The 24267-nt window shown below is 38.3% G+C and overlaps 1 protein-coding gene across 6 annotated transcripts in view; it reads left to right on the top strand.

Moving 5' to 3' along the window:
- Positions 1–24267, top strand: part of ULK4 (unc-51 like kinase 4) — a 535263-nt gene that overhangs the window by 49305 nt on the left and 461691 nt on the right. For all 6 annotated transcript variants that reach the window (XM_060110747.1, XM_060110746.1, XM_060110750.1 and 3 more), the window contains one exon: positions 7301–7379. In XM_060110747.1, coding sequence (XP_059966730.1) covers positions 7301–7379 — 79 coding nt within the window. The remainder of the gene's footprint in view (positions 1–7300; positions 7380–24267) is intronic.

Consider the following 24267-nt stretch of genomic DNA (forward strand, 5'->3'; position numbering starts at 1 on the left):
TGATTAATATTCCATTGTATGGATAAACCATATTTCATGTATCCATTCTCAATGGACACTTGGGTTGCTTCCACATTTGGCTGTTATGAATAACACTGCTCTGATCATGTGTATAAAGGTTTTATGTGAACATATATTTTAATTTCTCTTGGGTACATACCTAGTAGTGGAATTGTTGGGTCATATGGTAATTCTGTGTTCAGCCTTTTGAAGAACTGCCAAACTCTCTTTTACTGATCTTCCCTGATTTTATCTTTGAGCTTTCAAGCTTGATACTTATCCTTGCTCATTTTACTGAGAATCACTATTTTATTTCAACAATCATATTTTGAAGTTTTTGTTCATTTGTTCTCTGATTGGTCCTTTTTCCTAGCTGCCTATATTTGATTTAAAATGTACTTTTGAATTTGAGGATAAATTATAGGATTATAAAAATTCTGTTTTGGAAAAGAATTTAGGATTAAATATTGTGACTGATATTTAAGGTTAAACATTAGGATTATAAAAATTTTATTCTTTTTAACCTGTGGGTCACTTCGTTTTCATCATGGTCCTGCTTTTTAATGCTGTTGGTTCCTCAAATGCTTGGTGATCTTTGGTACTTAGTTTATATTATGAATAAATGGTTAAATTGATCAGCATAGAAGCTGGCAGTACACATTTCCCCTATGGTTCTCTTAGTCTGTTTCTCCAACAACGTCTTCTTTAAAGGGCTGGCCTGTGAGTGGATGATGCCTGTTGACTAGTTGACTTGTATGTTGGGAGCCCACCTAGCTGAAGAGCAGGTAGGCAGGCTGGAGGCCTCTTCAGTTTCCAGGTTGGGTTTTTCTTTGGGGTGGGGCTGGCTTTCTTCCATTAACCTCCTTCCTTGCTCTAGTATCTGGTGTGGAGGACCACTGTCTGTTTTCCACATCCATACTTGTATCCCACCCCAGAAGAGATGGCTCATTGCAGGGATAATTTTACATTTTTACCCTGGAGGCCAGGACCAAGGGTTTATTCTGTGTATCAGGGAGGGAGATGGGAAGGAGGCAGGACCTAATTGGCTCGCCTGTTCATTGTGAAGTTCTCTAATCTGATGATTGTCTATGACTAATCCTTGCTTTCTGTTTTACTTTATTCCAAGCCTCTGAGGCTTTTTGGGAAGACCTGTCTTTACCTGTGGTTCTTAGATAGGAATTTCTTCTCTCCATTTTCTGTCTAATTCCATCTAAGTATGTCATCTAGGATTTCCTCAAACATTCTGGTCTACTTTCAGCCCTTCTTTCTGTCTCCAGTTATTTAATTATAAATTTTTTTCTTTTAGCAGACTCTTGAGGGAACAGAAAAGTGGGTGTCAGTGTCCTATCTGCTATTGTAAAGTTTTTTTTTAAATTTTATTTTTTTTAAATACAGCAGGTTCTTATTAGTTATCTATTTTATACATATTAGTGTATATATGTCAATCCCAATCTCCCAGTTCATCCCCCCACCCCCGCTTCCCCCCTTGGTGTCCATACGTTTGTTCTCTACATCTGTGTCTCTATTTCTGCCTTGCAAACTGGTTCATCTGTACCATTTTTCTGAATTCTACATATATGCGTTAATATATGATATTTGTTTTTCTCTTTCTGACTTCACTCTGTATGACAGTCTCTTGATTTGTGTTATTTACATGATTGTGATTAATGGGCATTTTTATTTTTCATTTGCTGTCTAAGCTATACAGAAGTGCTTCTAAATTTACAAATGTTTAGGCTTTTTGGTTTATGTTTGTTATTTCACTTTTATTATATCATCATATGTCCTGTATAATTTCTGCCTTTGGGAATTCTATGAATTTATCTTTGTGCTCTAATAAAAAATCATTAAAAAAAGTCATGAATGTAGTAGATAATGTGGTGGTAATCATAGCTAGCCCATTCAGCACATATTAAATGTTAGACACCATGGTAATTTCTTCACACAGATTATTTCCTTTGACACTTTGAGTAACTTGGTGAGGTACATATTGTTGTTAGTCCCAGTTAACATGAAGTCATCAGGCACGTGAAGGAGGAGTAACTAACCCAGGGTTCCTCCACCCACCCCCCCACAACTGCCCCGACCATGGGGCCGAGACTGGCCTCAGGACATTTCATTCCAGAGTCCTGAACACCATCCTAGACAGCCTCCCACTGAGTAAGTGTGGTCAGAGTTTAGATCGTAGAGCTTGATATATACATCTGTTACTATGATGCTTGTATGTTTGTATTCACTGTGGCTTTCTTGCTGTGCTAGGGAGAGAGGTAGATTGGAGTTTCCCACTACTATTGGGCTTACTTTTTATTCTTTATTAATATGGTTTGTAACGACTCACAACTTACATCTTTTGTAGGTCATACCGTTTTTAGTTCTCAAACAATCTTTTCCTCATTTAATGATTTTAGCCTTAAATTCTGCTTTGATATTTACGTTGAAAATTCTGCTCCAATTTTGTTTACCTTTGTTCAGTCATATTTTTACCCACTCGTTTTCTACTAATGTGTTTAGTTACTTTGTTTTGATGTTGATACTATATTCATTCAACAAACATTTATTGAGGGACCATGCCAGGTACTGTCTTAGTGCTTGCAGCCCTGCCTTCATGGACCTTGTAGGCTAGTGGGGGAGATGGATAATAAATAGTATGTTTTATTAAACACACAAAGAAGTAACTGTAACATTTTAGATCTGCTCTAATACAGTAGCCACTAGCTGCATGTGGTTATTTATTTATTTATTTATTTAAATTTATTTATTCATTTATTTAACTTTTGGCTGCATTGGGTCTTCGCTGCTGCATGCGGGCTTTCTCTAGTTGCAGTGAGTGGGGGCTACTCTTTGTTGCGTGGCACAGGCTTCTCATTGTGGTGGCTTCTCGTTGCAGAGCACAGGCTCTAGGCACACGGGCTTCAGTAGTTGTGGCACACGGGCTTCAGTAGTTGTGGCTCGCGGGCTCTAGAGCTCAGGCTCAGTAGTTGTGGCACACGGGCTTTGTTGCTCCGCAACATGTGGGATCTTCCCAGACCAGGGGTCGAACCCGTGTCCCCTGCATTGGCAGGTGGATTCTTAACCACTGCACCACCAGGGAAGCCATATGTGGTTATTTAAATTTAAAACTAGTTCCATATTTCTCAAAAAACTAAAAATAGAACTACCCTATGACCCAGCAATTTCATTCCTGGATATATATTTGAAAGAAACTAAAACACTAATTTGAAAAGATAATGCACCTCAGTGTTCATAGCAGCACTCTTCACAATAGCCAAGACATGGAAACAACCTAAATGTCCATCAACAGATGAATGGATAAAGAACATGTGGTACATATATACAATGGAATACTACTCAGCCATAAAAATGAACCAGATTTTGCCATTTGCAGCAACGTAGATGGACTTGGAGGGCATTATGCTAAGTGAAATAGAGATAGACAAATACTGTATGATATCACTTATATGTGGCATCTGAAAAATAAACTAGTGAATATAACAGAAAAGAAGCAGACTCATAGATACAGAGAAGAAACTAGTGGTTATCAGTGGTAAGAGGGATGGAGGAGAGGCAAGATAGGGGTAAGGGATTAAGAGGTACAAACTAATTTGTATAAAATAAGTTACAAGGATATATTGTACAACACAGGGAATATAGCCAATGTTTTATAATAACTATATGTGGAGTATAACCTTTAAAAATGGTGAATCACTATATTGTACACTTGTAACTTATATTGTACATCAATTATACTTCAATAAAAAATAATAAGACTAGTTCCTTAAAGTAAATTTTTTTTGTGTGTGGGTATACATATACATATATATATATATTTATTTCTTCAGTTGCACCAGTCATACTTCAAGTGCTGGATAGTCACATGCATGTGGTGGATACTGTGTTGAACAACGTAGACATGGAATGTTTCTGTTATTGCATGAAGGTTTATTGGCCATTGCAGCTTTGCGTGCTGTTATGGATGTGGGATGTTCTGAGCTACAGCGTAATGGGTTATGAGGGGGTACCCGAAATGGTGACCTTTAAGAAGAATCCTGAATTATGAGACGGAGCCAGTTTTGTGAGGGCATTACATATAGATATAGTTGTATGTAAGTATTTGGTATAAATTGAGAAATATTATCTCTATTAGTTTAAATAGTTTACAGCTTAAAACTGTAGGAGTTTCAAGGAGGGTGTTTTCTCTTGTTCTGATAGGAATTGTTTCTCGTGAGAATGGGAAAAATGTTTAATTAGCATGTCCTGATACATTTTTCTTTTAGTTGGATAAATCTGGTTACCATTATCTAATTTTGTAGATTGAAAAAGTGCTTCAAGGTTTCTGAAGTATTTTGAGCTTGTCTTTGAACTGAGAGAAATTTTGCCTTGCATCCTTTAATTCATTAGTGAGATTTTGATAATAGCATTTGTTTTACATTGTGAGAAAACTTAGAAGTTAATCCATCTGACCTTCTAAACTGCACATATTTAAGCAATTCAAAATTGAAGTGTAATTGACTTGACTGTGGTCCCATATCTGGTCAGTGACAGAGCTGTAACTGGAAGCTTTTCCTTGTAACTTTTGGGCCAGTGTCCTACCAAATCTTTTTCAAAACCATTACTTTAAAAACATAATCTTCTTACTCAGAGGCAGAATGCTAATCATAGAAATGCCTAGGACTTCTTTAATCTGTTTATGTTTAGAGATTTAAATGGCTAATCCAAGAAGCATTGAAATCCATAAGAATTATCTCTGTATGATAGAGTTCTGACAACATGAACACTTACCTGTGGTACTTCTCTGAGTGTGATTTGTTTCGCTCCACGGGTCCTGCACAGTTTATTTTACGAATATGAAAAGTAGAGGCTCTCTGGATGAGGAACATGCAATGCAAACATTACTAAGTAAGAATACAGTTATAATCAACTCAACCATTTTTTTTCCAATTAAAAAAGTCTTATCAAAACTAATTTTCTCCGTGAAATGAACTTTTCCAAATCACCTGAAGTGATATTTAATAACTTATATTTCATTATAAAACTACTTTTATAATTTAATACTTCATTTTCTTCTGGATAATGAAACAAACACCTCACTGAAAGTATTTTTACAATATTTGTTAGACTTGTAAAAATTTCTTTTAAAGTGAATATATACACATATGTTTCACTCTTCTGATATTAATTACTGACTACTTGCGTATAAAATCATTGGTCTACTAATAAGTAGAGCAGAAATCTTGGAAAGAAAGACGGAGCTGGAGGAATCAGGCTCCCAGACTTCAGACTATACTACAGAGCTACAGTAATCAAGACAGTATGGCACTGGCACAAAAACAGAAATATAGCTCAATGGAACAGGAGAGAAAGCCCAGAGATAAACCCACATACATATGATCACCTTATCTTTGATAAAGGAGGCAAGAATATTCAATGGAGAAAAGACAGCCTCTTCAATAAGTGGTGCTTGGAAAACTGGACAGCTACATGTAAAAGAATGAAATTAGAACACTTCCTAACACCATACACAAAAATAAACTCAAAATGGATTAAAGACCTAAATGTAAGGCCAGACACTATAAAACTTAGAGGAAAACATAGGCAGAACACTCAATGACATAAATCACAGCAAGATCCTTTTTGACCCACCTCCTAGAGAAATGGAAATAAAAACAAAAATAAACAAATGGGACCTAATGAAACTTAAAAGCTTTTGCACAGTAAAGGAAACCATAAACAAGATGAAAAGACAACCCTCAGACTGGGAGAAAATATTTGCAAATGAAACAACTGACAAAGGATTAATCTCCAGAATATACAAGCAGCTCATGCAGCTCAATATCAAAAAAAACAACCCAACCCAAAAATGGGCAGAAGACCTAATTAATTAGACACTTCTCCAGAGAAGATATACAGACTGCCAACAAACACATGAAAAGATGCTCAACATCACTAATCGTTAGAGAAATGTGAATGAAAACTACAATGAGGTATCACCTCACACCAGTCAGAATGGACATCATCAAAAAATCTGCAAACAGTAAATGCTGGAGAGGGTGTGGAGAAAAGGGAAACATCTTGCATTGTTGGTGGGGATGTAAATTGATACAGCCACTATGGAGAACGGTATAGAGGTTCCTTAAAAAACTAAAAATAGAACTGCCATATGACCCAGCAATCCCATTACTGGGCATATACCCTGAGAAAACCATAATTCAAAAAGAGTCATGTGGACTTATCTGGTGGTGCGGTGGTTGAGAGTCCGCCTGCCGATGCAGGGGATATGGGTTCGTGCCCTGGTCCAGGAAGATCCCACATGCCACGGAGTGGCTAGGCCCGTGAGCCATGGCCACTGAGCCTGCGCGTCCGGAGCCAGTACTCCGCAACGGGAGAGGCCGCAACAGTGAGAGGCCTGCGTACCGCACAAAAAAAAAAGAAAAAAAAAAAGAGTCATGTACCACAATGTTCATTGCAGCACTATTTACAGTAGCCAGGACATGGAAGCAACCTAAGTGTCCACTGACAGATGAATGGATAAAGAAGATGTTGCACATATATACAATGGCATATTACTTAGCCACAGAAAGAAATGAAATTGAGTTATTTGTAGTGAGGTGAATGGACCTAGAGTCTGTCATACAGAGTGAAGTAAGTCAGAAAGAGAAAAACAAATACCGTATGCTGACACATTTATATGGAATCTAAAAGAAATGGTTCTGATGAACTTAGGGGCAGGACAGGAATAAAGACACAGATGTAGAGAGTGGACTTGAGCATACAGGGAGGGGGAAGGGTAAGCTGGGATGAAGTAAGAGAGTAACAGTGACATACATACACTACCAAATGTAAAATAGATAGCTAGTGGGAAGCAGCTGCATAGCACAAGGAGGGTGGGAGGGAGATGCAAGAGGGAGGGGATATGGGGATATACATATGTATATAGCTGATTCACTTTGTTATACAGCAGAAACTAACACACCATTGTAAAGCAATTATATTCCAATAAAGACGTTAAAAAAAAAAAGCAGAGACCTTTAAAAATTTTTATTTTCCATTTCACTATTAAAGCACAACTTGTTCAGTTTTTGTCACCATTACAGATGGTGCTACAGAGGGCATTGCGTTCAGGTCTCCCTGTGTACACAAGGGAACGTTTCTCTGGACCATATATGTACAGGAATGTTTGCTTACCCTGCCTCATTCCACTTCTATCTCATGTTAATACTTACAGTTGTGTAATGTGACTAACTGGGGTTGGTTTCCTTGGTCCTAACTCTCCACTTCAGAGCCCATTTTCTCTCTGTTACAGAAGGGCCAAGGTAGCTCGGTTGATTGGTTTACTGGCCTCGCACACAACGGAGCTCCAGGAAAATACACCTGTTATTGAGGTAATTTCTTTTATTACTGAAATATTACGAATGGCAAAGATTGTTCTTGATTTTAGAATATGCAGCTTTCATTGGTGTTAAGTGTGGAATTGTGGCAGTTGTTATAAAGTAACCTCAGTAGGCCTGTACACTTCAGCACAGCTGCTCATTTACAGCATAGTCTGTTGTCAAAGGTGGTGTGGTGGAATTACAAGGCTTGTGGACTCTAGTCATCATTACTACATTTCAATAATTTTTGGATAAGGTTTATTTCATTACTAGTTTTCTTGTGGTCTACTCAACATTTTATTATAACTGAAGTATTTTCTGCTGGAAGCCCAGCTCAACTTCAAATTAAAATTTTTGGGGCTTTTTCACATTGAATTTAGTGTTTTTATCCCCACCAGTTGTCATTTATTTCTGACAATAGTCACAGTATTTAACTGCCAGGCATGCACTAAAGATATTTTCCAATGTGATCGGCACTGTGTATTCACGGGTTCTGAGTCTTTGGATTCAGTCAGCCATGGATTGAAGATATTCAGGGGGAGAAAAGTTCTAGAAAGTTTCAGAAAGCAAAACTTGAATTTGCTGCACACTGGCAAGTATTTATATAAAATTTACATTGTACTAGGTAGTATAAATAATCTAGAGATGATTTAAAGAATGTGGGAGGATATGCATAGGTTATATGCAAATACTAGGCCATTTTATATAAGAGCATCTGTGGATTTTGGTATTTGTGGGGTTCCTGAAACCAGTTCCCCACAGATGCTGAGGGACAACTGAATCAGTCATGTCTTTCAAATACCAATATTGGGAAGCCTTTATTAATTAACAAGTAATTCCAAGTCCCACGAAGTGGATGCTACCATTGTACTGCCTTTTTGAATGTTCCTGAACACTAAAAACTACTTTCTATCTATCCTGTTAATGTGTACTGCACTTAACTGGCAGTAGATTTTTATCCCTTGGACTAGGAGAGTGTTGAGTCAAAATAGGTGAGAAAAATGAAGGCTTTTAAGGGAGGAAGGGCAGAACTCCTGAAGGAAGGAGAAAATGGTAAAAAGAAGGGATTTTTGTAGAGCCAGACCTGGTAGTGTGGTTTTTGGGGCTTTGAGAAGAATTGTTTAGCCAAGTACTGTCTAATAGAACTATCTGCGGTGAAGGAAGCTGTCCTATATCTGTGCTGTCCAGTACCATAGCCAGTTGCTGGGGTGGTATTCCAGCTAGTCCTGGGCTGTCTAGGTGGAAGCAAATGGGAGATTAATTTGTGCTCAGTGCATTTCCTCTGCTTATGATTCCGTCCCCATTCCCTGCAATTATTAGACCTCTGAGCTACTAAAGAAAATGTTACTAAGTCTAAACTTTTCCTTCTTTTTGTGACCAAGAAAAATGAATTGTGACCTATATGATCACTGATGGTACCCAGCTTGGCTATCAGAGATCTATAAACTAGATTTTTATCTTAAAGACCAAGCAGGTAGGGCAGTGACACTTAGGCAGAAGAGGAGAAGGCTTAGAAGCTCAAGAGTGGAGGCTCCTTCTGATGACTCAGAGCAAAGGGTCTCCAATGAAACAGATTTGCTGGAGGAGATGGGAGAGAACTTGATGAAAATTCTAAGACGAAGTCCTGACATTCTAGAGGACATTCCTGGATAATCAAAATAGGAGGGAACAGTGTGCCATGAAGAAAGAGCCCCTGAAGGTTTAAAATATGACTGTTGAATTAAAATATTCAGTAGATGCAGTAGTAAGTAGGAGATACTGGATACCTTAGAAGCCGAGTTAGTGAATTTGAAGATAAGTAGGATGTGAATTCTCTTAGGATTCAGAAGAAAAAAAAAAGGATAAAAATTATGAACTAAAAAGGCACGGAAGACAGTTGCAGAACATCTCTTACACTGTCCAATATGGTAGCCATCAGCCAAAAGTGGCTACTAAGCGCTTGAAAAGCAGCAGGTCTGAATTGAGATGAGCTGCAAGTAGAGAACACACACCAGATTTTAAAGCTTCAATATGAAAAAAAAAAATAATGTAAAGTATCTCACCTGTAATTTTCTTTATAGATTACATTTTTATTTTAAATTTTTATTGAAGTATAGTTGATTTACAATGTTGTGTTTGTTTCAGGTGTACAGCAAAGTGAATCAGTTATACAAATACTTATATTCACTCTTTTTTAGATTACATTCTAAAACAATATTTTGGATATATTAGGATAAATATTAAAATTTTTACTTTTATTTTTTAATGTGGCTACTAGAAAATTTCAAATTGCCCATGTGGCTTGAGTTCTGTTTCTATGGGACAGCACTTTTCTAAGATAAACACAATGGGATTTCCAGGAGGAGAGACCCAAGCAAACAGAAATGAAAAATAATAGGAGAAAATTTCACCCTGAGCTGAAGAAAGACTCACATCTTTAGATGAAAGGTTTTTCACCAAATGTCAGGCAAAACATTGAAAAAAAGAATGCACACGTAGACCTATCCTGGTGAAATTTGTAATTTCAAAGATAAAAATAAAACCTAAAACCTAGGTTATAAGCAAATAAAAGCAAATTAGACTTACATTTAATTTTTCTGTAACACTAAAGGCTAGAGGATAAAGAAAATGGTGGAAATGGATCGACCCTTAGGAGGTCATGTGATGTTAAATTTCTGTTATGTCCATCGTACTGCCTACTTGTGGGGACAGAAAACATTTTCAGAAACTCAATCTGAATTTCACCAACATTTCTAAAAAAGATTTACTTGAGCAACCTACTTGAGGAGCTGCCAACTTCAACACCCCCTTTTCCACAAACAAAACAAAAACAAATAAAAACAATGAATCTATTTAAATTTAAGTCTAAATAATAGCTGCTACTGTTGTGAAATATAATCTGGAAAGAATGGATTCTTGAAAAAGAATATAAATATACTTAAAAAATTAATAGTAGCATGGAAGTGAATTCTACATTATTTTAGAGGGTCTGAAAAGGTAGGGGAGAAGGGAATGGAGAAGGAAAAGGCAAGTTCTTTCTTGTTCTTTTACGAATTGAACATTTACAGAGTACCTCTTGTGGGTATGGCCTGTGTTACTTGCAGTAAGATTGTCGTTCCAGGCAAGTTCTTGTCTTGTTCTAGAAGGAATTCATAGATGCTGTTTTATTCTTGGCACTGATAATCCATTTCATTCTTGGCATTGATACTCTTATTCATAACAAATATTTGTCAGTACCTGCATATGTACAGGGTGCTATCTAGGTGCTTATTTTATAAAAATAGATGGCAATCTCTGTTCTTGTAGAGCTTGTGTTCCAGTGTAAGGAGAGAGATAATAAACAAATAAATATATAAAATTCGGGGGTGATAAGTTCAGTGGGAAAGATGTAGCAGCATTTGGAAATGATGAGGTGGCAGCAGCAGTGGTTTAGAGACTGGCTGGTTGGGGAAGGCTGAGCAGAGGCCTGAGGGAATTGAGGGAGAACATTCCAGACGGGGAAGACACATGCACCCCAATGTTCACTGCAGCACTATTTACAATAGCTAGGATATGGAAGCAACCTAAACGTCCATGAACAGAGGAATGGATAAAGAAGATGTGGTACCTATATACAATGGAATATTACTCAGCCATTAAAAGGAATGAAATTGGGTCATTTGTAGAGACATGGATGGACCTGGAGACTGTCATACAGAGTGAAGTAAGTCAGAAAGGGAAAAACAAATGTCGTATATTAACTCATGTATGTGGAATCTGAATAAATTGGTATAGATGATTCTATTTACAAAGTGGAAATAGAGACGCAGATGTAGAGAACAAACGTATGGATACCAAGGAGGAAAGGGTGGTGGTGAGATGAATTGGGAGATTGGGATTGATGTATATACACTATTGATATTATGTATAAAATAGATAACTAATGAGAACCTACTGTATAGCACAGGGAACTCAGTGCTCTGTGGTGACCTAAATGAGAAGGAAATCCAAAAAAGAGGGGATATCTGTATACGTATAGCTGATTCACTTTGCAGTACAGTATAACATAATATTGTAAAGCAACTATACTCCAACAAAAATAAGTAAAAAGAAAAAAAAAAGGACTGGGGGTAGATAAGTGATTGGCATGTTTCGAGAAGCAACGAGGAGGCGAGTGTAGCTGGAACTGAGCGTGAGATACCGATGGGAGATGAGGTTAGTGAGGTAGCCAGAGGCCAGGCCATTCAGAACCTTGTTGTAAACCGTGGTCAGAACTTGGGGTTTTAGTCTGAATGAGATGGGAAGCCATTGGAGGATTTGCAGCAGAGGAGTGCCTTGGTGTGGCCAATGTTTGGAAAGGATCACTTTGTTACAAGGACAGGGGCAAGGTGGAATCAGACCAGTTAGGGGGCTGTGGCAGTTCAGATGAGGGATGGTGGTGGTGACTTGGACCAGGTTTGTAGTGGTGGAAAGAGTAAAAAATGATTTTATTCTGGATACGTGTTTTTTTTTTTTTTTCCCACAAATAGATTTTTTTTTTTTTTTTTTTTGCGTTACGCGGGCCTCTCACTGTTGTGGCCTTTCCCATTGCGGAGCACAGGCGCCGGACGTGCAGGCTCAGCGGCCATGACTCACGGGCCCAGCCGCTCTGCGGCACGTGGGATCCTCCCAGACCGGAGCACGAACCCATGTCCCCTCCATCGGCAGGCGGACCCCCAACCACTGCGCCACCAGGGAAGCCCCACAGATAGATTTTGAAGAGTGTTGATAGATCTGCCGATTGCTATGATATTTGAAGGCAGACTTTCATAACCAAGTCTGGCCAATATAAATTCTAGTATTCAATATGAAAAGTGCTGAGGCATCAGAAAAGCAAATCCAAAATGAAATTTCACGACAGGCACCGGACTGGCAAAAATTAAAAAGCCTTAACAATCCTCAGTGTTGGTGAAAATAACTGAGCAGAAGGAGGGCTCACATGCTGCTGAGGAATGTAAATGGGCAGAGCCGCTCTGGAAAACTGCTTGATCTCTGAAAGCTGAGCACATCACTACCCTGTAACCCAGGGTAACAAGTGACATGTACAGGAATATATATTGCTAGCATGATTTGTAACAGCCCAAGATTTGAAACAACCCACGTGTCTATCAACAGCAGAATCGACAAAGTATGTCACATTCACACAGTGGAATGCTGAATAGCATTGCAAATGAGTTCATCCTTTCAGCACTGGGAAATACGCTGGGATGAATCTCACAGTCATAGATAGCTTTCCTAGACGTCAGTAGGACATTCCCTGGGCAAGACTGATCTATATATTCAGGAATGTCCTGGGGCTGTGATGGCTCTTGTTTAGAGGGTCAGCTCCCGCTCGGTGCCAGAGGTGATGAGGGAGAGGGGTACGAAGGTAGGAGTCGTGGAAGGTCTGGAGATGAGGGCTGCCTTGAGGCACAGAGTCTGGGGAAGACAGAACAGAAGGCAGGGCTGGAGCTGAGAGGCTGCCCAGGTCCTCGTGCTTGGGACTCCTGTGGCTCTGATGGGATAGTATATTCTGCCACAGGAACTGGGCAGGTCTGGGCAGAAGGCATCAGTCACCTCGGGTGATGTGCCAGCTCACCCCTGGCTCCATGCCTGTGGCCTGGTCCCCCTGGAAATTGCTGCTGTTGCGGCTGTGGCTACTGGGAGCATTTGGCCCAGCAGTTCTTGAGCTGAACCTGTCCCCGTGCTCACTCGGGTTGAGTTCTGTGGCCAGTGCTTCCCTCTCTTCAGAGACTGGGTACTCTGTGTTCTCCGAGTATTTCCCCAGCTCCTGTTGCTGTCCCTTATTAATTAAACATTGCATTCCTGGGCTTCCCTGGTGGTGCAGTGGTTGAGAGTCTGCCTGCCGATGCAGGGGACACGGGTTCGTGCCCCGGTCCGGGAGGATCCCACATGCCGCGGAGCGGCTGGGCCTGTGAGCCATGGCCGCTGAGCCTGTGCTCCGCAACGGGAGAGGCTGCAACAGTGAGAGACCCGCGTACCGCAAAAAAAAAAAAACAAAAAAAAAAACAAACCTGAAAAAAAACAAAACCAAAAAAAACCATTGCATTCCTGATGCTCCATTGAGAGGAGGAGGTGCGTGTTAATTCCTGAGGTCCTTGTATACTCTGTTCCTTCACTTTTCCCTCTCTGGGTGTTAGCTGATGTTTTATTAATTTGAAATGAAACTTGGGAAAAATCATACTTAATTTAAAAAAGCAAGTGTATATTTAACTACCTAGGAAACTTTTTTTTTTTTTTTTTTTTTTTTTGCGGTACACGGGCCCCTCACTGTTGCAACCTCTCCCGTTGCGGAGCACAGGCTCCGGACGCGCAGGCTCAGCAGCCATGGCTCACGGGCCCAGCTGCTCCGCGGCATGTGGGATCTTCCCAGACCGGGGCACGAACCCGTGTCCCCTGCATCGGCAGGCGGACTCTCAACCACTGCGCCACCAGGGAAGCCCCTCCTAGGAAACTTTTGAATTATGAATTAACATATACTATATTGTGAATTATTTTCTGTTGGATAATGACGAGTTTACAGGATAACTTGAAATTGTGTCAGGTGCTCCTTTGTGATGCCATCTTTTTTTTTTTCTGTTACTACTTAACATTTTTTAGTTCTTTATTAATTCCTATGACCAATTGGCTGTAACAATTAAAACCGCCACTAGAGAGCGCTCAAACACTGGAAACAAAGTTTTTCAAGTTAAGAATTTATTTTACAACTTCGGGAAGAAGTAGGCTTGGCAGGTATTTGGTACTGTGTTCATCTTTTCCCTGTTTTTTGGAGTTTCTGCTGCATGAAATGTGGTTCCAGTCCATTGGCAATTGTTACCATTTGAGATTAACGAAAGCCATGACAGCCTCTCCAGAACAATGCAGTCATTTCAGGAGACTTGGACTCCTGTGAGGACCTATGATGAGCCTTAGGTTCAGAACTCTTGAGACCAGCTTTCTGTAACACAGTTGTGTCTTCATACATAGTTTTTCAGTAAATCATTAAAAAATTTCAAGTGTGAGATGCGTTCTGATTTTTCCAGTAGGTTTACTACCAGCAGACAATAAAACTCATGGTTGAAGATCCTGTAGGCATTTTAAAGGCATAGAATCACATTTATTTTTATTTTATTAATTTATTTTTTAAATTTTATTTTATTTTTTATTGGAGTATAGTTGATATAGTGTTGTATCAGTTTCAGGTGTACAGTAAAGTGATTCAGTTATGCATACATATATATTCTTTTTCAGATTCTTTTCCCTTATAGGTTATAAAAAAATATTAATGGTTTCCTGTGCTATACAGTAGGTCCTTGTTGGTTATCTATTTTATATATGGTAGTGTGTATATATGAATCCCAAACTCCTAATTTATCCTCCCTCTCTTTCCCCTTTGGTAACCATAAGTTTGTTTTCTATGTCTGTGGGTTTATTTCTGTTTTGTATATAAGTTGATTTGTATCATTTTTCTTTTTTTTAGATTCCACATATAAGCGCTACCATATGACATTTGTCTTTGGCTTACTTCACTTAGTATGATAATCTCTAGGTCTTTCCATGTTGCTGCAAATGGCATGATTTCATTCTTTTTTATAGAACCTCATTTTTTTTTTTTTTTTTGCGGTACTCAGGCCTCTCACCGCTGTGGCCTCTCCCGCTGCGGAGCACAGGCTCCGGTCATGCAGGCTCAGCGGCCATGGCTCACGGGCCCAGCTGCTCCGCGACATGTGGGATCTTCCCGGACTGGGGCACGAACCCTCATCCCCTGCATCGGCAGGCGGACTCTCAACCACTGCGCCACCAGGGAAGCCCAGAACCTCATTTTAAAGATAGATTTTATTCATTTTGTTTTATTATTTTTGGCTGTGTTGGGTCTTCGTTGCTGCAGGCGGGCTTTCTCTAGTTGCGGAGAGCGGGGGCTACTCTTTGTTGCGGTGCGCAGGCTTCTCATTGCGGTGGCTTCTCTTATTGCGGAGCACAGGCTCCAGGCGCGGGCTTCAGTAGTTGTGGCTAGCGGGCTCTAGAGCGCAGGCTCAGTAGTTGTAGTGCACGGGCTTAGTTGCTCCATGGCATGTGGGATCTTCCCGGACCAGGGCTCGAACCCGTGTCCCCTGCATTGGCAGGATTCTTAACTACTGCACCACCCGGGAAGCCCTAGGACCTCATTTTATTATTCATCACTGTAATCCACAGTGCCTAGCCATTCAAGTAACGTGTATTTCTGGTATTCAGTCAGTGTTAAAGGATTTAATAAATGATTACAAGAATGGTGGGAAAGTGTGGCAGTATAATTTGTTACAAAGAGACAGAAGAGATGGAGAAAAATCTATTTTACTCTCCTTATGACACAATTTAAGTCCCTTCCATCCTATTCTATCATCAATGGCTACAGAAAAGAGTTGGTCATGATCTCTTGTATATATTGAATATTTAGAAGCATTTATTCAATTCTTCTTTGTCTTTTCTACAGAAAAATATTGCCAGCTTTTTAAACTTTTCTTCCTAGATATCACATTTACCACCCTGTTGTGGTTTGTTGTGGTTCTTATGTGTAATAATTTAAAATAAATATTATATTATCCTACATATATGTAGTCTTAAGCATGCAGTGGATATATTTTATGAAATTGAATATAGAGCCTTAAAATTTAGAACTGGAAGGAATATTAATAGACACTCTAGTTTGATCCCTTCGTTAAACACTTTTATTATGGAAAACGTCAACATACATAAAAGTAGACTGAAATAATGAGCTATCAATTCCAACAATTATTAGAATTTTACCAATATTGTTCGTCTGTTGTCTTATCTCTCAGTCACCCTCCCTATCCCATTCCTTCTCTCTGTTCTCTTCCCTCTGTCTTCCCCCTCCTCCTTTCCCTTCCCCTTGCTATAATTTTTTTTTTTTTTGGCTGTGCCATGTGGTGTGCAGGATCTTATTTCCCCAATCAGGGATTGAACCTGTGCCCCCTGCAGTGGAATTGTGGAGTCCTAACCACTGGGCTGGCAGGGAATTCCACCACCACCTTGCTATAGTATTTTTTTAAAAAATTCCAGACATAATATTATACTCTTAAATACTCTAGTACATATATATAACAGAAAAGGTTTTTAAAAAATACAATCACAGTACCATTATCACACCCAACAAAATCGACGGTGGTTTCTTAATATCATCTAATACCCAGTGTTCATGTTTTCTTGATGGTCTTATACATGTCATTTTTTTTTTTTTTTTTGCGTCGCGTCTTAGTTGTTGCACGCGGGCTCTTTGTTGCGGCGCGTGGACTTCTCTCTAGTTGTGGCTCGTGGGCTCCAGAGCGCACGGGCTCAGTAGTTGCAGCACACAGGCTTAGTTGCCCCACGGCATTCATGTGGGATCTTAGTTCCCTGACCAGGGATTGAACTAGCGTCCCCTGTATTGGAAGGCAGATTCTTAACCATTGGACCACCAGGGAAGTCCCTCATCCATGTCATTTTGTATTTTATCATTGAACCAGGATTGAAACAAGGCCCTATATTGCATTTAGATAACGTTGACTCTTAAGTCCCTTAATTTCAAACATTTTCCTATTATTTTTTCGTGCCATTTATTTATCAGAAACAAATTGTCATTTGTTTTAGCCAAAGCTGGAATGTTGGAAACTTTCTTCTGTCCTTTTGGTGCCATGGTTCTCTCTCACCTGTATTTCCTGTGAACTGCTAGTTGGGTGTAGAGCCTTGATTAGATTCAAGTTGCTTTATGGAGGAAGGGTAGGAATTCTTCCTACCTGGTGCTGTGTATTTCCTATTGCCTCATAGGGAGGTGTGTATAATAATGTCTGGTTACCTTCTTATTACTGATGTGATTGCTCACTGGCTTCAGGTGTGGTCAGCCCTCTGATTATGAACTTTCCCATCACTCTCATACTTAGTAGTTTTAGCATCCATTGATGATCATTGTTTATTGCATTAGTCCTTTAGGGTTCCAAAAATGATAATTTTCTCATTCTGTAATTCCTTTCTCATTTACAGCTGGGAGTTTTCCTTACATAAGAGCTTTCCCATATCAGCTAATTGGTTATCCTAAAATATAGTTTGTTTAGCAAAGGCAGGATAAATGATTGTTGCCCTTTATAGACCAATATTCAGAATAATAAGTTGGTGCCTTAGTAGTCTTAATCTGTCCAATGAGATTTTCTTTATATTAAGAAATTATGGATTTACATATGTATGTTTATTTCAGTCTGTTGCAGTCATTAGTCTTTTGGATGCTTAAGTTGTTCCATTTCAGGCCAATGGGAGACCGTTCTAGTTTGCTCCTCTCTACTTTCTACATGAGCCTACTACTGTGTCTGATAACTTACTTGCTTTCTGTCCACAAGATTTCACTATTCTTGGGAAGAGTCAGCCCTAGTTCTGAAGTCAATTCTATAAGGAACCTTGTTTAATTTTAGCTGAAAATGGTGCTTCGAGAATGCAGTCTGGGTAGGGGTGCTCACTGCTGCTGGGATTGTCGTTTCTTTTAGAACTTTTCACGGATGAGAGCTAGGAAGTATTTCTTAAAGAGAAAAGTCACAAGTTCATTCATACCTATACTTCCAGTTCACATTTAAAATGATGGTTTTTACCTTTTTATTTAAAATTTTAATTTCTCATAAACTGAAAGTCTTAGCTGCTAATGACATTAACATACCTATTTTCTTTAACCTATAGTTTAGAATAAATAGTTTAAAAATAATAACCATGTTATTACTAACAGTAAAACTACAAAGTGCTGTTTAAGATATTTTTGTTTTATTTTGGTTTTTTTGGTCCTTGGGATACAATCCACTAGGTGATATATACAGTCAAAATACTGAGTTTTCAGGTCACTTCAAATAATTCTTCACTTTGTACTTCTGTCACCAGTATGATATATAACTATATATATATTTCAATTTGTATTACATATTTTGGCATTAGAGATTTAGGGATTGCTTTGTGCTTTCTTTTTGGATCAAAGATGGTAATGCTTTTTTTTACTGAAGAGTTACAAATATACAAAAATGTGTACAAAACATAAATTTCATGCTCACTGAATTGTCACAAAGTGAAAACCCAGGAAGCTGCCACTGGTTCAAGAAATAAAACATTGCCAGCTCACCAGCACACCCCTTGTGCCCTGTCTCGATCGCTAGTCTCTCCCTTTGCTTTAAAGGTATCTACTACCATACCTCTGGTACTGTGATTATTTTGCCTGTTTTTGAATTTTATTTAAATTGAATCATATGACGTATTCTTTGGTATCTGGCTTATTTTGTTACATGTCATGTGTGTGAAATTCATCCTTGTTTTAGGTGTCTGTAGTTCCCTTTCATTACAGTATCACACCACTAGTGATGGACATTTGGGTTGTTTGCCATATTTGGCTATTATAAATAAATCTTGTAAAAACATTTTGATGCACTTATGTGAACTTTCTGTTAGATAAACCTAGGAGTTAGAATTGCTAGGTCATAGTGTATGTGTATGTTCAACTTTAGAGGGTAATCTAAACTGTTTTCCAAAACGGTTGTATAAACTTAAAATCCTTTCACCAATGAAAGAGAATTTTCAGTGACTTGTATTCTCATTAATACTTGGTTTTGGTATAAAATCATGTTAAATTAGTATCTACCAAGTTCTTTATTTTTAACATGAATGAGTATTGAATTGGTTATATGATATCTATAGAGGTGATTGTATGGGTTTTATTCCTGTCTCTGTTAATAGGTGGATTATATCAATGGCAACCTTAAAATTAAACCACCCTAGCATTTTTCAAAGTAACTCTACTTGAGTCATGATGTAGTAACATCTTTATAATGCACTGTTGGATTCTTTCTGCTAATATTTCTTCTGTATTTGTCTCCCCATTTCCCCCCCATGACATTGAGTTCTTGAAAAGCCCAAGCCAGTTGTCTTGTAGAATGTTCCACATTTGTCTACTTGCTTTTTCTTACCATCATGAAACTTGATTTTCGAGTCCCTACATTTCCTATAAACTATAAGTTAGGTTTGGAGGCTTGATTAGATTCAGGTTAAAGTTTTTTTTTTTTTTTGTAAGACTATATCATAGGTGATATTGGGTGCTTCATATTTCATCATATCAGGAAGCATATGGTGTTTGTACCCTATTAATTGTACTTGGATCACTTGATTAAAGAGGTGATGACATATATCTCCATTGTGAAGTTACATCTTTTTCCTTTGCAGTGTCACTTTCAGTGCCAAGTTAAGTATACAATAAGAAAATAATTTGAAAAGTTACAGGGATTGTAACTCGCTTGTTTTAACCTTTTTCTAAATTGAAATGCACAATTTTAGTTAGTTCATGACATGTTAATCAGGGTATTAGCTGTCATTAATTGCCGTTGCGTTTTTCTCATTTCATTTTCAACAGATTAATTCACTAAGTTCATCGTGCTATGCAACATTATTATTGCCATTGCTGTTTTGAAATTCATCTAATTTTCAAATTTATTTTGCTTTTTATGTCCTAATTTTTTTTTGGTAGGATAATCACATCTTGTGATTTAGTTGCTCAAAAGATGAAATCTTCTCTGAATTCTTGATTTAAGAATATTGACACTCTGTTATTCAGCCTTCTACTGAATTGGTTTTAGACTTGAACTTTATGTTAAACAGTAGATATATGGTGATTTGAAGCATTATTCAACTTAGTTCTCTCTGAACATTGTGTACTTGTGGAACTCTAAACACGGGACATGATGAACTGTATTTAGGGACAGTTGGCTGTTCTGGCATCTGTTTTAGAGGTTGTGGTGTAGCGTGCTCCACTTTGGGCTCTTGCTCTCTATTAAGCTGCACAATTGCACCACTTCCTCCGCCGTCCCGGTGCCTTGCATGCTGTAGCTTTTCATTACTGGAACAACTGCACATGGCAAGCTCAGTCATGGTCCTTATTTTCCACAGTCCTCATTTCCAACTTATAGCTTTTTTGAAGAACAAATGATACTTGTTGCACTTTTGAGGATGTACATATTTTATGTACATAAATGAAATTGTTTTGGGGAATGTACATATTTTATGTACATAATGAAATTGTTTTTACTTAGAGTTTTCCCCATGTAGAGTTTATTATGCTTTTTTCTAATTATAAAATAATGTATGGTTTTCTTTTTTAAAAAATATTTCATTTATTTATTTATTTGCCTGAGTCGGGTCTTAGTTGTGGCACACGGGGTTTTTAGGTGCGGCATGATCTAGTTCCCTGAACAGGGATCAAACCCTGGCCCCCTGCATTGGGAGCACGGAGTCTTAGCCACTGGACCACAAGGGAAATCTTTGGCTTTCTAATTATGACAACTTAGCTACTTAGGTTACCTGGAAATCCTCCCACAGCAAAATAAATATCTAGAAATACAGGATAAAACGTAACAAAAAGATTTGTAAAATACTTAGATGCACAAGAAAGGGAAATTCTCAAAAGTCAGAAATGGGGAGCTGAAATCTGAAATGGTAAGACTTTGAGGCTGTCTGAGGCAGGGTAGGGTGGTGGTTATTGCTGTTAATTTTGAGATCTGGTAGAACTTAAGAACAGTAGATGAGGCCTTAGGTTCCCCAGTGGCAGTTAGTTGGAACTAAGACTCTTGAAGAGCTATCCCTGTAGTAAAAGGGGAATTTTACAAGGAGAATAAAAAAAGGAGCAATCCATTTATCTACACTGGGAGATAACAAGCAAGCTTGTTGATTTTTATCTTCAGCTCTAGAAAGGTTAAAAAAAGTTTTCATATAAGTTTGTAACCACAGTTTTTTGAGTTCATTAATGTTTGGAGTATGCATTTATACTTCTTTCTTCCCAACTGAGAAATTAACATAAAAGTCAGACCTGGGTTGGAGTTCTGGTTCTGGTAATGGTTGAGAAGCTTCTGCCAATAATGATAATGAATCTGGACAGAATATAAAAACGGAAGTAGGTAGAAGCTAGAGGGGACACACAACTTGAAAGAAAGGAAGCTGTGTGAGCTGTGTTTTTAACTGGCTTTTCTTCAGGCAGGTGCTCTGAGTTCACACAGGGGAACAGAGTTTAAGTAGAACCCAACAGTCTTCCTGGATCAAGGAACTGAGTCCCACCACTTAACTTGGTGGGACTTGACCTCCAAACTCTTATCTCCCCAGCACTGAGCAACTGTTGAAATTTCTGCTCCTCTTTGACCTCTCACTCACTGCTTTCTGCTGGGGTCCAGGGAGTTTCACTCAACGCACACACACAGCCTCCAAGTTAGCCAAGGACCTCAGAAACTTTTGGAAAATTTTCAACAATTATCCCATCAAAATTTTTTTCTATCTCATTCTCTATTTTATGTGTATATTATGTTGTACGTACACATTGTATGTGTTTTTGCATTGTATGTGAAATAGGTAATGTTGATTTAAGGTGAAATGTGATTACTTAACAGATGCTATGGTAACCTGAAGAGTATCCAGTAAAAAAAGTAAACAAAGAGCTGTAGCTAATTTGGTCAGTAGAAGAAATGAAATGCAATTCTAAATTAATACTCAATCAAAAATAAGTCGGGAAAGGAAGATTAAAGGGAGAAAGATCAAATGGGACAAATAGAAAGCAAATAGCAAGATGATAGACTTAAACCATACCACATTAATAATTACATTAAAGTTCAGTGGCCTAGATACTTGAGTCAAAAGGTACAGATTGTCATACTGGATTAGAAAAAGCCTAACTATATGCAGTTACATAAGCCATACTTTAAACATGAAGATAGACTAACAACATGGAAAAAGATATACCATGGAAACACTGATAACAAGAAAGCTGCATGGCTATGTTAATAACAAAGTATATACTAAGGGAGTTACACTAGAGATAAAGATGGGTGTTTCATAATGAGAGTTTCAATTTATTAGAAAACATATTAACAATCCTGAATTTGTAGGCACCAACCAAGAGCACTTTAAAATAAATGAAGGGAAAATTGACAGAACTAAAAGAAGTAGGCAAATCTGTTATTATTGTTGGGTAATTTTTAAACAAGCAAGACAAAGTCAGGACACAGAAGATTTGAGTGATATGAATGAAATTGAAATAATTGACATTTATAGAATACCAATTTGAACAACTGTAAAATATTTACGTTCATTTAAAATGCACACTGAATATTCACCAAGACCATATTGTCAGCCATAAAACATATCTTAACAACAAAGGATTAAAATCATTTAGAATATATTCTCTGACGACGATGGAATTTAGAAGTTAATAAGAGGAAATCTAGAAAATCCTCAAATATTTAGAACTTAAGCAAAATACTTTTAAGTAACTCATGTTTTTTTTCTCTTTTTCATCAGTTTCATGATTTATTTATTTTTATTGAAGTATAGTTGCTTGACACTGTTGTGTTTCAGGTGTACAGCACAGTGATTCAGTTATGCATAATATATATCTATTCTTTGTCAGATTCTTTTCTGTTATAGGTTATTACAAAATATTGAGTATAGTTCCCTGTGCTGTATTGGTCCTTGATGGTTATCTATTTTATATGTAGGAGTGTATATATGTTAGTCCCAGATTCCTAAATTATCCCTCGCCCCTTTCCCCTTTGGTAAGCATAAGTTTGTTTTCTATGTCTGTGGGTCTCTTTCTGTTTTGTAAATAAGTTCATTTGTATTTTATTTTTAATTCCATGTATGAGCGATATCATATCTGTCTTTCACTTAGTATGATAATCTCTAGGTCCATCTCTGTTGCTGCAAATGACATTATTTCATTCTTTTTTTTATGGCTGAGTAATATTCCATTGTATACACATTCCACATCTTCTTTATCCATTCTTCTGTTGATGGACATTTAGGTAGTTTCCATGTCTTGGCTATTGTAAGCAGCGCTGCAGTGAATTGTAATAGTGCTTCATGTGTCTTTTCGAATTAATTTTCTCCAGATACACGCCCAGTAGTGGGATTGCTGGATCATACTGGTAACTCTAATTTTAGTTTTTCAAGGACCCTCCATACTCTCCTCCATAGTGGCTGTACCAGTTTACATTCCCACCAACAGTAACTCATGTGTTAATGAAAAACTCTGAAGAGGATTTAGGTAAATTTTAAACTGAATGATAACGGACGCCTAACACGTCAAGAGTTTTGTGATGCTGTTAAAGTGGGAGTGAGAGGGAAATAGTCCACAGCTTTAAATGCTCAGAGAAGAGCACTAGCTGTGAAAAGCCTAACACGTATCCCAGTTGCCTGGAAGGTTTGTTAGAATGCAGATTGTTGGACCTCACCTACAGAGTCTCTCATTCAGTAGGTCTGGAGTGGGGCACAATAATTTGTATCTTAATAAATTCCTAGATGACTTTGTACTGCTGCTGGTTCCAGGACTGTACTTTGAGAACCACTATATGAGAAATCAAGAATGTTCTAAGTTCCAATTTAGGAAGTTTAGGGCTTCCCTGGTGGTGCAGTGTTAAGAATCCACCTGCCAGTGCAGGGGACACGGGTACAAGCCCTGGTCTGGGAAGATCCCACATGCCGCAGAGCAGCTAAGCCCGTGCGCCACAACTACTGAGCCTGCGCTCTAGAGCCCGCGAGCCGCAGCTGCTGAGCCTGCGTGCCACAACTACTGAAGCCCACGCACCTAGAGCCCATGCTCTGCTACAAGAGAAGCCACTGCAATGAGAAGACCGTGCACCACAGTGAAGAGTAGCCCCCACTCACTGCAACTAGAGAAAGTCCGTGTGCAGCAACAAAGACCCAATGCAGCCAAAAATAGATAAATAAAATAAATAAATTTATTTTTAAAAAGTTTAGGAAAAGGAAAGCAGATTCAACCCAGTGCAATTAAAGGAAATACTAAAAAATAAGAGCTGAAGTCAATGAATTGGAAAAGTAACAGTGTATAAAAACCAGTAAAACTGGTAGTTCATATGTTGATAAACTTACTAAA

This window comes from Mesoplodon densirostris, chromosome 10 (assembly GCF_025265405.1).
Source record: "Mesoplodon densirostris isolate mMesDen1 chromosome 10, mMesDen1 primary haplotype, whole genome shotgun sequence".
In the NCBI taxonomy this organism is placed as follows: domain Eukaryota; kingdom Metazoa; phylum Chordata; class Mammalia; order Artiodactyla; family Ziphiidae; genus Mesoplodon; species Mesoplodon densirostris.